General features: G+C 35.9%; 2 protein-coding genes across 2 annotated transcripts in view; both read right to left on the reverse strand.

Moving 5' to 3' along the window:
• LOC136257927 (probable serine/threonine-protein kinase DDB_G0271682) overlaps positions 1–16,242 on the reverse strand; it is a 150,176-nt gene that overhangs the window by 67,171 nt on the left and 66,763 nt on the right. The window lies entirely within an intron of this gene.
• LOC136257924 (uncharacterized) lies at positions 1,873–14,680 on the reverse strand. The gene is made up of 6 exons (XM_066051250.1): positions 13,152–14,680; positions 13,057–13,099; positions 12,128–12,454; positions 11,991–12,068; positions 9,442–9,780; positions 1,873–2,140 (listed from the first exon to the last, which is right to left on the reverse strand). The coding sequence occupies exons 1-6, from the start codon at positions 14,634–14,636 to the stop codon at positions 2,091–2,093; spliced, it is 2,322 nt and encodes a 773-aa protein (XP_065907322.1). The 5' UTR covers positions 14,637–14,680; the 3' UTR covers positions 1,873–2,090.

Below are 16,242 nucleotides of genomic sequence, written 5' to 3' on the forward strand. Positions count from 1 at the left end.
TTGATGCAGTATATGGCAGTTGGATAATCTCTCTTCCATTATTTACTCTTGCTATAACCAACTCCTAGACCACTTGAACTTCAACTTTATATCATTGAAGCTGCAGCTGTTAATGAAAGCACACTAACAGCCACAACAATTTAATATGTAGCTAAAACTGAAAGATTTTATAAGTTTCCTTTGGAACGGTATTCCAAAAGCTCTTAATAAAGATTTACCAAGCATAAGAATTAGAATTTCAACATCAAAATAAAACAAGGATGTTTGGTACTATTACTACATATATTGTGCACATACAATGCAAAGGTCAGTTAAGAGAAGTTTAAGGTTCAGAGATCAAAGGTAACAATATATGTGACTGGATTTGCGAAAAGGTACCTTTTTCACACATAAAATTTGACCCATTTTTTCAACTTCCAAATGTTGTAACGTTTGTATCATTGCAAGCATGTGTCTGCAATTTTCTATGAATATGCCTACATTAGTTGGTTACATTTTGATACAAACAGAAAGTCAATCAGTGCAAGGAGTCAACAGTTATGACATTTTGTTTGCTGGTATGTCAAATGTGTGGAAAGGTACCTTTTTGCAAATCCGGTCACATATGTTGTATGCATTGTACTATATAATTGCAAGTGTTGATTCAATTTATTATGCTCAAATTATTTGTCTATTATACTGGCATAATGCTTGATGATTTTCTCTCCCATGCCATGTATGATATATCATATTATATTGCCATAACAACTAGCCTTTCATTATAACTGCTATAATTTAGCTGCTGTAAGTTCCTGAAGAAACTTTGTGAATAATTCCAGAAAATAATTATTAAGCTGAATATAGTATATTCTCAATTTCATGCTTTGTCGATTGCATGAAAGCTCTGCAACTGTGCCAATATGGGTGGCTTTCAAAAATTCACGTATTGTAGCTTAAAATTTGAGATACTCTAATAGAGCAGTCACACTGTATTTGGTTGACTACTTTATTCGCATGCAGCACTCTGCTGCAGTAAGTATCTCATGATTAATCTTTTATTTCAGGTATATATATGCTATAGGGACCCGCCGATTACGCTCATAATTTTACCTATTATGCTATGCTGCACTGCTCAAAAATTCACCTATTATGCTTAAATTAATGCTCAATATTTACCTATTATGCTCGATTATGCTCAATGTTCATGCCTTAGTTCATATGCTTTGCTACTAGTTTAACACTATATAGAAAGAAAAAAATGAGTGGCTGGAACACAAATAATAAATTCTTGCTGCATGCCTGCATGTAAGAGACAAGATCGATATACTCTAATAGAACAGTCAGTTTGACGATTGTTCTATTAGAGTTACTGACTGCTCTATTAGAGTATATCGATCTTATTTTGCAATTGTCATTTTCCCAGCAAGAGTTTACACTATTGTACAAATATTTAACCTATTATGCTGGCATTATGCTCAATGCTTTTAGGTACCTATTATGCTCAAAATTATGCCAGCATAATCGGCGGGTCCCTAATATGCAGTGTTTGAGAAATATTTTCAAGAGATATTATAATGCAAGTAAAATTTATTTTATGAAATTATTTTTGAAAATTGTCCTATTGCTCTGGAATTATTCTTGCCATTTATATTATAATATTTATAAATCATTCCAGCATACTCTGTGGGTCCCACTCCATCATTTCATTGCTATGCTTAAAATGTAATTGCACTTGTAGCGTCCTTGCTAACGTTTTGGAGGAGGTTTTCTAGACCTCATACATCACCAATATCTACCAGCTCACGTATAATAAAGTTTTTGAAGAGGCTGAGGTATTTAATCACCGAAGCACCCTCCACACTAAATCTTCCCTTCATAAGTAGATTTCTTTCATTTTAAGTTTTGATATAGATACACAACTTGTAATATAAAGTGCAACTCAATAACATAATTATGTGAAAAACAATAAATAATTACTATAATGGGCTGTAGGTATATGTTACTATAACAACAATATATTTTTGTAGGGAAAAACCTCAGCTGAGGAAAAAACCCTTTATAACTAAACTACTAAATAATGTGTAAACATGTGTAAAATTGTTCAGTTGTGATCATTTGTTGTCCATCTGTTTGGTTAGTACTGCACTCTTATCACCACTACCTGTAACACACAATGATCACATATAATTGAGAATACCTTCACAAAACCTACTATCATTAGTGCATATGTAATGTTTCAACAAGCACACACTTGTGGGAAACAATATTATAGGCTTCCATGCAATCATTTAATTGCATAATATATAATGTAACATTAAATCTAATCCAAAATAGCCAAGCTGTAAAAAAGTGTGTGGCCCTCAAAAGGGCTATGGTGAAAAAAAATGTGAAATCCAAGGTGGCGGCCAAGAAATGGCTGTGATGGTAGGTTAATGGTAAAAATTTTAATAACAACAATTCAGGTGAATTTGGTGCTGCTTGGTCTTGGCACAAAATTCACCTGAATTGTCGTTATTAAAATTTTTACCATTAACCTACTCACAGCCATTTCTTGGCCACCACCTTGGATTTCACATATTTTTTCTCCATAGCCTTTTTGAGGGCTGCACACTTTTTTTACAGCTTGGCTGTTTTGGATTAGATTTCACTTCTTTTTGTATCTGTATACCCCAACTATGGCCGGCTTTGGGGCTTTTTAACCTATCGTTTTTTCTTTACCACAGGAAGAAGAAAAGATGAAGCAGATGTTAAATACTTTTAAAATTTTTGGTAAATGTACAAGTTACATATATAATACATATATTTATTACAGAACTCTCTGCATGGTGGTTTCTTTGTAACTTAACACTCTACGAGGTGACTTCTTCTAACTGATCATGAATTGTTTGCAGCTGAACTATAACTCTTCTCCACCTGATCTCTCTACAGGGTGATTTGTTTGTAGCTGAACTATCTACAAGGTGACTTCTTCTAGCTGATCTCTCTATAGGGTGAATTGTTTGCAGCTAAACTATCTACAAGGTAACTCTTCTTCTAGCTGATCTCTCTACAGGGTTAGCTGAAATATCTACAAGGTAACTTCTTCTAGCTGATCTCTCTACAGGGTGATTTGTTTGTAGCTGAATTCTGTACATGTGATTTGTTTGCAGCTGAGCTCTTTACAGAATGGTTTCTTTGTAGCTGAACTCTCTACAAGGTAACTTCTTCTATCTGATCTTTCTACTGGGTGATTTGTTTGTAGCTGAATTTTCTACAGCACGACTTGTTTACAGCTGAACTCTCTACATGGTGGTTTCTTTGTAGCTGAAATCTCTGCAAGGTGAATTAATCTAGCTGATCTTTCTACAGGGTGATTTGTTTGTAGCTGAACTCTCTACAAGGAAACTGCTTCTAACTGATCTATGCACTGGGTGAATTGTTTGTAGCTGAACTGTCTACAAGATAACTTCTTCTAGCTGATCTCTCTACAGGGTGATTTGTTTGTAGCTGAATTCTGTACACGTGATTTGTTTGCAGCTGAACTCTTTACAAAATGGTTTCTTTGTAGCTGAACTCTCTACAAGGTAACTTCTTCTAGTTGATCTTTCTACTGGGCGATATGTTTGTAACTGAATTTTCTACAGGGTGATTTGTTTGCAGCTGAACTCTCTACATGGTGGTTTCTTTGTTGCTGAACTCCCTACAAGGTGAATTCTTCTAGCTGATCTCTCTACGGGGTAATTTGTTTGTAACTGAACTCTGTACAAGGTGCTTTTTTGTAGGTGATCTCACTGCATGCAGGTTGATTTGTTTGTAGCTGAACTCACTAAAGGGTGATTTGCTTGTAGTTGAACTCCTTACATTGTGTCTAGTTTCTAGCTGATCTCTCTACAGGGTGATTTGTTTGTAGCTGATATCTCTACAAGTTGATTTGTGTGTAGCTGATCTCTCTGCAGGTTGATTTGTTTGTAGCCGATCTCTTTACAAAGTAATTTTTTTGTAGCTGAACTGTCATAAGGTGATTTGTTTGTAGCTGATCTCTCTGCAGGTTGATTTGTTTTAGCTGAACTCTCTACAGGATGATTTATTTGTAGCTGAACTCCTTACATTGTGTCTAGCTTATAGCTGATATCTCTACAGGGTGATTTGTTTGTAGCTGATCTCTCTACAAGTTGATTTGTGTGTAGCTGATCTCTCTGCAGGTTGATTTGTTTGTAGCCGATCTCTTTACAAGGTAATTTTTTTGTAGCTGAACTGTCATAAGGTGATTTGTTTGTAGCTGATCTCTCTGCAGGTTGATTTGTTTTAGCTGAACTCTCTACAGGGTGATTTATTTGTAGCTGAACTCCTTACATTGTGTCTAGCTTCTAACTGATCTCTCTACAGGGTGATTTGTTTGTAGCTGATCTCTCTACAAGTTGATTTGTATGTAGCTGATCTCTCTGCAGGTTGATTTGTTTGTAGCTGATCTCTCTACTAGGTAATTTGTTTGTGGCTGAACTATCTATAAGGTGATTTGTTTGTAGCTGATCTCTCTGCAGGTTGATTTGTTTTAGCTGAACTCTCTACAGGGTGGTTTGTTTCTACCTTATCTCTCTACAGGTTGATTTGTGTGTTACAGATCTCTCTACAAGCTGATTTGTTTGTAGCTGATCTCTCTGCAGGTTGATTTGTTTCTAGATGATTTCTCTACAAGTTGATTTGTTTGTTGCTGATCGCTCTAAAGATTGATTTGTTTGTAGCTGAACTCTCTGCAAAGTGTTTTGTTTGTAGTTGATCTCTCTAGAAGGTGATTTTTGTAGCTGACCTCTCTTCAGGGTGATTTGTTTCTAGCTGATCGCTCTACAGGTTGATTTGCTTGTAGCTGAACTCTCTACAGGGTGATTTATTTGTAGCTGAACTCCTTACATTGTGTCTAGCTTCTAACTGATCTCTCTACAGGGTGATTTGTTTGTAGCTGATCTCTCTACAAGTTGATTTGTGTGTAGCTGATCTCTCTGCAGGTTGATTTGTTTGTAGCCGATCTCTTTACAAGGTAATTTTTTTGTAGCTGAACTGTCATAAGGTGATTTGTTTGTAGCTGATCTCTCTGCAGGTTGATTTGTTTTAGCTGAACTCTCTACAGGGTGATTTATTTGTAGCTGAACTCCTTACATTGTGTCTAGCTTCTAACTGATCTCTCTACAGGGTGATTTGTTTGTAGCTGATCTCTCTACAAGTTGATTTGTATGTAGCTGATCTCTCTGCAGGTTGATTTGTTTGTAGCCGATCTCTCTACTAGGTAATTTGTTTGTGGCTGAACTATCTATAAGGTGATTTGTTTGTAGCTGATCTCTCTGCAGGTTGATTTGTTTTAGCTGAACTCTCTACAGGGTGGTTTGTTTCTACCTTATCTCTCTACAGGTTGATTTGTGTGTTACAGATCTCTCTACAAGCTGATTTGTTTGTAGCTGATCTCTCTGCAGGTTGATTTGTTTCTAGATGATTTCTCTACAAGTTGATTTGTTTGTTGCTGATCGCTCTAAAGATTGATTTGTTTGTAGCTGAACTCTCTGCAAAGTGTTTTGTTTGTAGTTGATCTCTCTAGAAGGTGATTTTTGTAGCTGACCTCTCTTCAGGGTGATTTGTTTCTAGCTGATCGCTCTACAGGTTGATTTGCTTGTAGCTGAACTCTCTACAGGGTGATTTGCTTGTAGCTGAACTCCTTACATTGTGTCTAGTTTCTAGCTGATCTCTCTACAGGGTGATTTGCTTGTAGCTGATCTCTCTACAAGTTGATTTGTGTGTAGCTGATCTCTCTGCAGGTTGATTTGTCTGTAGCCGATCTCTCTACAGGGTAATTTGTTTGTAGTTGAACTCTCTATAAGGTGATTTGTTTGTAGTTGATCTCTCTGCAGGTTTTATTTGTTTTAGCTGAACTCTCTACAGGGTGATTGCTTGTAGCTGAACTCCTTACATTGTGTCTAGTTTCTATATGATGTCTCTACAGGGTGATTTTTTGTAGCTGAACTCTCTACAGGGTGATTTGTTTCTAGCTTATCTCTCTACCGGTTGATTTGTGTGTAACTGATCTCTCTACAAGCTGATTTGTTTGTAGCTGATCTCTCTGCAGGTTGATCTGATCTCTCTACCAGCTGATTTGTTTGTTGCTGATCGTTCTAAAGGTTGATTTGTTTGTAGCTGAACTCTCTGCAAAGTGTTTTGTTTGCAGCTGATCTCTTTACAGGGCAATTTGTTTGTAGCTGAACTCTCTCCACAGTGACTTGTGTGTAGCTGAATTCTCTAGAGAGTGACTTAATTGTAGCTGAATTCTCTACAGGGTGCATGACTCGTTTATAGCTGAACTCTCTTCAGTGTGACTTGTAATGTTCTGAATTTCTACAGTGATATATTTGCTTAACTCTCCACATGCAGGGTGAATTGCTTCTTGCTGAACTGTCTATAAGATTAACTGTTTGCAGCTGAACTCCCTACAGAATAACTTGTAATGTAATAGAATTCTATAATGGAGTAAATAAATTAGCCGAATGCTCTATTAGGGAGACTGTTCTATTAGAGTATGTCCATCTCGCATTTGCTACACGGAGTTGGCTTTCGACTCATAACTCAGTGGTTTGCGATCTGATTCTTCTGTAGTACTGCGAGGACTTTCTATGAAGATTATTCCAGTTATACACCGATTTACAGCTCATTGCTCTAAGCAGTTTGCCTAGTAGGCGTGAAAACTAATACTTTTTTATTCATAAAAATCGATCGCGTAATTGTGACACAGGTTGGGTTTTGTGTCATATCTCCATGGACTTTATCTCAATTCCTTTCAAACTACCAAAAGGCACTCCTACGATGGTTACTCCATCTACATAGCAATTTTCAACTCATTCCATGAAGCGGTTTACCCTGTAGGCGTGACAACACACCAATCTTGTTTTACGCGAATAATCGGTCATAACTCCTGAACCATTCATCGGATTTGCACCACATTTGATGCCAAGATTCGCCTTTGGACGCCCTTTCTGTGTGCCAAATGTCAAGGCGATCGGAGTACGCGTTTGTGTTTTATAGCAATTTTTGCAAGTGTACGAAAACACGAAGAAAGAAAAAAAAAAAAAACCAAGAAAAAATTGAAACTTTGGCAGCTCGTATCTCGGAAATAACTGGAGCGATTTCCTTCAAATTGGAATGTAGACTCCCCTGGCTGGCGGGCAACTCTGTAGCAAATTTGGTTGCAATCGGATAAGGGATCACCGAGATACAAAGGTGTGAAAATGACGTTTTCTTTCTTCCTGTAAATATACTCACGGTGTGGCGCGCTGGCTTCTTGGGCCGCACGACACACTACCGTGTGTCTTGATATCACCAATAATGCCCAGACAATGAAGCGCTATTTGTTTTATCCAGGTTCAGTTCTAAGGAGTTTTACTGGTTTCCGGAAACTAGTCAGCTATTTCAATGAAAAGATCGATATACTCTAATAGAACAGTCAACACAATTTGAAGCCAAAATTCTTGGCTATGGCTAAGTTAATGACTAAATACAGCAGATTACTTATTGTACAAAGTACCTAACTTTGATTAATCACAAAACTGCTTTGCTCAGAATGAAGAGGTAGGTAAAGAGCCAAAATCGTTTATGAATTTTTAAATATAGGTGTCCATTTTCACCCTTCAAGAACATTTCAGTTCATCTTACTCCATTACTCCAAAATAGAAATTTGTTAATTACAAAATCTAGAATGATTTAAAGACATTGGGCTCTGCAAGGTGTTGATCCTCTTTCCCTATAGTTGTATTTTCTTAATTGTAGTATAGTTTGTTTTGTGGATTCTAATTGTAGTAATTGCTGTCATGCATTTGTTTTATATACTTAAAAAGTACAAATTCATAATTAAATTTTTGTAGATTTTTGTAAACTCCCGTTACACTCATTCAAACATCAACAACTTTCATATTTCAAATGTACAAAATTTCTGTCAATATTTCATCTTTCAGAAATAATTTCAGAAGTGACCTATGAATTTCAGGTCGTTACCTACCCTTCTCCCAGAACCTTCCAATGTACAAGCACCTCTGAAAATGGTAATCGTGTTATTTAATGTATTAATAAAGCTTCCCATAGTTATGACTTGCATGAGTGAAACAGCGACTGTTCTGCTTTGGTAACGGAAACCAGTGAGCGAAGCAAAATCTGTTCCTGACAAAGATCTTTACATGTGAACTTGTAATGATGCATATTAGTGCTGCCATGATATAGAAAAACTCTATATCATATATCACCAAGGTTTATGTCACAATATGAACGTATATCACAATATAGAACTAACTGTAACATTTGCATATACATACTCTTCATTGTAAGTTTAAGTTGGATGTATACCACAAGCAAAAGCTACTCTTGTTTATCAGGTTTTACTGCTTTACAGTTGAGACAAGTGGCTGGCATTACATTGAAACCTAAAAAACCTCCTAGTTTACTTTTGGAGTTAGCTTGTTTACCACACTTCACCATCAACACATAACTTAATTAAATGCCAAATGCCACAGGTCTGGCCTCCCCCACATTATTATACTATGCAGCGCCACTATTGCACAACCATCAATATAAATGACTGGCTATATAATATTATATCACCACCTTGTTATATCGCTACTATCGATGTATCGTATACTGTCACAGTGGCAACTAGGGACCAGTCTATTTTGCTTTTTTTTCTACCTATTTTTCTTTCCAGCAATTCTTTTATTTTTCACCTATTATGCTCCATATATTGCTCAAGAATTATAAATTTTGCTTAGCACTGATCTTTGTTAATTGAATATTTCCAAGTGCAAAGCTACAGTTTCACCTTAAAGTGACTGTTCTATTAGAGTATCTCGATCAGAAATTACTTCTAACATGTAAAGCAAGAAGCCAGCTAATATTGCTTAACATGTGTGACTGTTTTATTAGGGTATCTCGATTGTCACTTGTTGTTCCTGTAACAATTAGCTATGCATTGTCGATATTTTAGCGTGTCTGACTGTTCTATTAAAGTATCTCGATCTTTTGTGAAATTTTTATGTCCACTTCACAAAAATTGCACCTATTATGCCAGCATTTTGCTCATTGCTTTTACCCAACCATTATGCCAAATATTTTGCTGGCGAAATCGACGGGTCCCTAGTGGCAACACATAAGATACAAAAGACAGCAGATTTCATTTTAAAACCAATTATACAAAATTTCTGTTACTGACCAAACTATAAACACATGACTCTTCATAAATATATGCTAACAATTGACCAAGTATTTGCATTGTACCAGAAGATATTAAAATGGTTCAGTATCAATAATTAATCTTAAGTTTTAAAAGGTAGATGGGTAGGATCCACATGGATTATGCAAAGGTTACACAAACTGTATATTTACTTGCTTGTGAATAAATATATTGGAAAGTAAACAATTATGACAGGGTACTTGATTTGAGGCCACATTACACATACACACCTTTCACTTCAGCTTCTGTTTTCATCTGATTCACTTTCTTTCTGATGGTTGTTGATAGATGTCTAATATCCCCATTTCCATATTGCTCAGTGATGTTAAGAAATATATAAAAATTGTCAGTACAATTTTCAAACCCTGCCCTCAAGGGATTAATCACCCTACTGAGCAATAGAGTAGCTGCTCGTACTGATGATGTAGTAGGCTTTGTGATTTCTTCCTCTTCTTTTGTTGATATGATCTTGTGTGACACAAAGTAATGGCTTAGTGTCTTAGCAGTCAGAGCATCAACCAGTTTACTGTAGTGTTTGATGATCACCAAATACTCTGGAGACTGGAGGTCTATAACAAGTAGAGTTGAGGATACCCAATTATTTCACAGTCTTTACAACAGTCCTCACCAAACACCCACTTAAAATACAATAAATGTAATATTTCTTGAGGTACAGTAGTTTAGCAGCACAGATACTTTCAAAATAATTCACAGCCTTGCACACATTGATATTATCAACTCAATATACAAGAAATTACTAATCATGTACACATACAGCAAGCAGCCTATTATTTTGGCAGATTTTTGAGAATAATAGGTACCTGAAAGCATGAAAAATAATGCTTGCAAAATATTTAGAATATTTCAGGAAACATACTATGATAGTCTGTGTACATGCATCTCTGATTGCAGAATTATCGATTATCTTAAAATAACAACCAACTAATTTGTTTAATTTGAGTGCATAAACCAATTTCTAACCTAAACCATAGCAACTGCAAGGGTGTAGCCAGTGGGGTTTAGATGGTTAGGACAAACCCCCGTTCAGAAGCAGATTTTTTTTAAAAAGTAATAATTACAGCAATTTTATACAGCCCTGGAGTCCTGGAGCCCTCCAGTAGCTACTTGCACACTGGCACAGCTCTTTACTACTTTTGAGGGTCACATTAATCCTGAATCAATCATGAATCAAGTATTGTATCACGTGATCAATTGCACACGCGATGCATGGTGGTAATGGAGAATGACTATTGAGACATATTACAAGACAGCAGCTGCGATGAACTTGAGTGGTCATGTTATGTGATTACAGCAAATCTTATGCAGCCCTGGAGCCCTCCGGTAACTACTTGTACACTGGCATGGCTATTCGCTACTTTTGAGGGCATTAATGCTGAATCAAGTATTGTGATCAATTGCACATGTGATTCACAGTGGAAATGATGAATGACCATTCAGACATATTACAAGGCAGCAGCTGCGATGAACTTGAGTGGTCAGATTATGCGTGTGTTAGGTTAGCACAAATTGTGAATAGTTGGTTTACATGATAAATGTTTTGTTTATTTTATTTGTCACATGTTGCAGGCATGTGATGTCTTTAAAATAAGTATTGGAGTACAAGCCAAGTGTGAAGTTGCTGACCATCAACAAGAGGACTGACTGAGACTAATATATACCCAGAGAAAGTATTGCCAACTAAGGGACTGAAATGTGGAGGGCTACCTTGTGCTAAGGAGTTCAGTGAAGCTGGCTGTCAGTATGTTGCCATTTGGAAGAGAAGATTAGTATTACAATAGGTTTATAGTTTCTATAAGCTGCATAAACAACAGTATGTAGGTTTAGCTACGTAGTTATACGACAACAGACGCTTTCTGCCCAAGGGTACAATTTGTGTATGCATCATTTTCATTCAAATGTGGTCCAGGGGAAGCACTCAGGCTTTCCACAAAGGCATCCATGCTCGAACTCCTTCCAGATACTCCTGGCAACACCTCTGAACTGTAACTGCCTTTTATTGCATATTGCATTAAAGACATTGAACGTTAAACGTAATGTTGAGAGCACAATACTTAGTATAAATTTATGAGCACTACAGCAAACAGGAGAAAAATAGGCATAAGAGGCTGGTTCCTAGCTACATAAAGCATCAGTTATGTATAGGCAGTGTCAAATCCAGAAGTCTATAAGTGGTTGTTCACACTATAAGGTACACGGAATGCTGGATCAAGGGAGAACCAAAAACGGGATATACGATAAAATTAATTATGATTTCTGAGAGGTCAATATGTAGTAGAAACACTGCCAATGATGGCTTACATGTATAATTGTTGTTTATTAAAAGAAATTCTATTATGACCATTTCTGTTACATAATATTATTTCATATAAATATATATTATTATTAAAAACACTAAACCCATTAATTTTTGTCCATTTTTCTATGGTGTGGGAAACTAAGGGTTAATAGAACTGTAAAATCAATTACTACTCATAGAGATTTTTGTGGTTGTTGAAGTGTTGAATTCTCTGACTGTAGTTTTCATATCTGAACAAGAGAAGAAATGGCTATGTGTTACCAACTATTCTGTATTAAGTATATGGACATCACATAGATGGACTGTCATAGTTGTGGATTTAATGAAGGTGGTGTGCACATTCTACCTGTAACCGCAGCACCTATAGTGCGTATACACCTTATACACTCATTTATACTTGATTTCATTATTCTGGCCACAAAATATTTCACATACACTGGTATAGTTACACACCAAACTGACCTTCGATGATAAGTTGGCCTGGAACAATATTCAGTGGAGGAGCTGCTTCCAGAGTGGTAGAATGTGGCTCTAACAAGTCTAAAATATTACATACAATAAGTAGTTTCAATAATGCTGATTAGTACAGTGTATAATACCTTGTTGACAACTATTAATTTTCAAAAGTCTTGATTGAATTTCTTGTGATAAAGCACGAGTGGCACTATCACCATGATGTTCCATGATAGAAACCATCCTGTTAAAACAGTCAACACTTTTATGTTCCTTTAGCATGTATAACACTTTGTTCAGTAGCAGTTGAGCAGTTCTGTGTGATGGAGTTGTTGGTTTAGTGATCTCCTCATGATCTGTCAGTGAGATCACATTCTCTGATACAAAGTAATGAGAGAGATCACAGGCAGGTATGGTGTCCACTAGTTTACTATAATAGTCGGTAAACACCTTGTATTCTGGTAATCCATAATCTGTAAAGAAATCACACCAATGTACATATCCATTGCAACATGTAAATGCACAACCATACATGCATAAGTACTGCACACATTCATGTATACAATGTATCATGCGTACTGTATGTATATGTATATGAAGACCAGTGATGCATAACTTGCCTGCATACTGGAGTCACAATGCAAAATTTACTATACTAACACTATTTTTGTACCAGAATCCTATTGTTGCTAAAATTACACAAAATTAATACCTACTGGTTATATGAATACTCATTCTTTATGTCACATTATTACTGTACATCCTTATTTGCATATCATTCTCTATACTGAGCAATGTTATGGCCAAAACGTAATCATAATTATTTCATAATCAAAGTTATAATGGAGGTTGAATCCTATTGATAGTACTCTGAAATTGTGTTATGAAAAAACCTTCAGACAAGCTCCAATAAACACTAGCTCCTTTATCTATCCTACTGTACATATATTCATATTTTAAAGAGTCAGAGGTATATATGTGAGATGGACATTTTAGAGATAGAATGTGTGTGAGGCTTTTAACAATGCATAGCTACTGTGTACTTGTTAGTATAAATAGCATCCCAATAACTGACCATTTTGATCTTCTGCTGCTCTGTTTGCTGTTTCATCAAACTTCTGCATAAAAACAGTTTATCATAATGTGAACACATAATTTGTAACACTTCACCTCTGTGAGCCAAACTATGTGAGAATGCTGCAACTTGGTGGATGTTACTCTACCATGACTGCACTGAGCATAATCAAATGGAGGAGACAAAGTGGTGAGTATTGCTATATGTTTATCATCTGACTTTCCACATTGACAATGGAATCCATATTGGAGTCGACCATTATTAAAATTTAATTGCTCACAAACATTCTCTAATGCACTAGCAAGAATATCCTGTACTGACAAGTGGATAGGACACTTTTTATGATAATCTTTTTCTTCATGTCGTATTTGAACTTCCAAATATGACAATTTATCCAGCAGTGACAGAAGGTATGCATGTGGCAAACGAAATGTTATCAAATTACTGAAAGAATGGCAAACTTCATTTTGGGTGAATAAATGACTCCAGCCTCTTGGTAAGTGTTGCATTATCTCAACTATTAAACAACAGAAAAATCCTCTTGGAAGAAGGTTAGAAACAAACTGAATCAGTAGTGGTTCACCTTGTAGGCATCCATATTGGGATAGTATGAGATCACCTGTTGGTTGACTGGTGTAGGTTGGTAGAACATATGGAATAAAGTAATCCTCTCCATCACCATCTTCTCTTGGTATTGGAGATATTATTTTCATTACAACAAGAAGAGAAACAAAATAATCTTGTTTCAAGTCATCCTCCCACTGCAAACTTTGTAGAAGTTCTTTTGACAATATTCCACTGTGCTTAAGCTTATTTGTAGCTGACTGGTTTGAAAGTGATTTCTTAAAGGTAAAACACACTATTTTACTAAGCCTATCAAAAAGCCACTGGTGATCAATGATGATATAATCACACAAACCAGACACCTCAGGGTAGTACAACAAAACTCCTAACAGGTGATGATAGAGTAGAGCACTTCTCACTTGCTCCACATCAGTGATCAGGTTACTTTGTGAAGCAATTGAGACACATTCTTGAAAAGAAATGTAAGCTGTTCCTCTTCCAGTGCACACCTGACGTATTTCAAGTTCTAATAACATCCAGGTAATGGGTAATTCATAGACATCTTTTTTCAAAGACAATGTTTCAATTTCATTGCGAATTAATTTTGCCGTTGGGTCTTCTGTATTCTCCCTTCCAGCAGTTGTGTTGTCTACTGGGAATAAGACACCACTATCTTTGTTTCGCCATACAGTAGCTTTACAGTCAAGCTTCTCAACCATGTTTACCAGCCTACTGTTAATCTTATGAACAACATCTGAACAAACTTTGTCAGCATGAGTCCCCACACAACATAGATATGAATTAGTATCATTTCCAGGTACTGTCACCAACTGTGGAACTTGTGATGTAGGTCTTTCCAAAGCATCATTGTTTGATGACATGAGAAATTTGATCATGTCAAAGTTGGAGTATTGGAGATGATAAGGCTCAAAAATGTGTTTTCCATGTTCACTGTACTCCACCAACACTTGATCTTCAAGATTTCTGGATAAGTCATGAACAATAAATGTTATCATTGGGTGTATATTTACTGTGGGCAATAAATGTACATACTCAGGCTGCCCACCTGTATCAAGTATTGTGATAATGTTCAGCACTTCTCCAGGGTGATATGTTAGTGGAGTGGAATTGCTTGTATGTGTGCTAATACTAGAAGTAGAATTTTTTGCTAAAGCCTTAAAACTTTCTAATTTTTCACTTTTCACTGAACTTTGAAACAAAGCAGCAAATCGTTGGGTGATTGAAAGCTGTGTGACTTGTTTTATTTCATATTTTTGTTTGATATTAGCATCAACTGCACTTATCTGCCTATTATCAGTTACCTTAGGTTCATTATGCCTTTTCTGTGGTGGTGTGTTCTGTGGGTGAAGTTTCTGGTGTTCAGGAGTGCTTGATGGAAGTAGCACTTGTCTCAGGTGAGTAATCTGAGCATTATCATCCATTTCAAGCCAAAGAATCTCTTGACCATGTGTATGTTTTGACTCAACTAATGCAGCTTTTGTGATTGATATGGCATGTTTGCTTTGAACCACTTTAGTACTGTGATGATCTTTATTGATTGGTTTCTTCATTAGTAAATTACTAAAACTTGTTTTACCAGCTGCTCCAGAACCAGTTAGTAAAATCTTAATGAAACGAACGGGTATTTTTCCATGTTGATTCTTAGCATTATTTAAGCTTTTCTGAAGTGATGCAAGCAAATTTCTTCTCTATAGAAACAATGATTACGGAATATTACTTTACTGTATGGTACATACATAGGAATACTAGAATATCAGCAAAGATATGACATGATGTATTGGAACTGACATTGTATACTTAACGTAACAATATTTGCAACTAGATATACAAAAAGAGGTCTTAGCCTTTCAAAATTTCAAAATCTGACTAATCAAAACTTTTACATTTAAACAAACCATCTTAAAATAATTACATTAGGCAAAATAGCATGACCAAATTTCAATTTCAATGGTACCTCATTCATAAGTCAAGTTATGAGTTGCCAAGCACATGTTATTAGAAATGCTATAAGATTTCTTTTCACAGATCTGGTCTTTTTTTTTTGCACGCAATTATGGGGTATTATTTTTGTCCTGTGTAGTTGCCATTGAAGCACATAATGAATGAAGTACACACAACACAAAACTTTTATAAGCACAAAACTATAATGAGCACAAAACTATAATGAACACAAAATTTTAGAGCAGTACTTGTGCCATGCATTAATAAGAAAGCATTTGGACTTTTTGTAGCAGAAAATATATTATGCATATTTATATACTTGCCACTTGTCAGAGCTCAGCTCATTATAGTAGAATGGCAAAGTGTGTAATATGCGATATAATTTTGAGTCATGCAGTCAGATTCATCAAATAAAAATCCTGCAATAAGTTGTTTACATGTAGCAATGATTTTGCAATCGTCCCTCAAGAGGGGCTTTCAATGCCTTAATCCATGGATAAAAAACCTTTCAACTCGATACTACACACAAATAATCTGTATATCTATAGTAAGTCACTCATCTAATACCATATAGCGGATTTTTCCTGCAGACAAATTTGCTTACAAAAATAAAATCATGTGACACTTAATCTCGCGAGGTGACAAATTCGTGACATTAAA

The sequence above is a fragment of the Dysidea avara genome, chromosome 6 (assembly GCF_963678975.1).
Source record: "Dysidea avara chromosome 6, odDysAvar1.4, whole genome shotgun sequence".
In the NCBI taxonomy this organism is placed as follows: Eukaryota; Metazoa; Porifera; class Demospongiae; order Dictyoceratida; family Dysideidae; genus Dysidea; species Dysidea avara.

What these genes read in the sequence shown, in the direction of transcription:
- LOC136257924 (XM_066051250.1), bottom strand. Translation starts at nt 14,636, where the DNA reads ATGATAACATTTATTGTTCATGACTTATCCAGAAATCTTGAAGATCAA. An exon ending in ACATAGTTTGGCTCACAGAG is followed by an intron (nt 13,100 to 13,151) that starts GTGAAGTGTTAC and finishes GTTTTTATGCAG; the next exon opens with AAGTTTGATGAAACAGCAAA. An exon ending in AATTAATAGTTGTCAACAAG is followed by an intron (nt 12,069 to 12,127) that starts GTATTATACACT and finishes GTAATATTTTAG; the next exon opens with ACTTGTTAGAGCCACATTCT.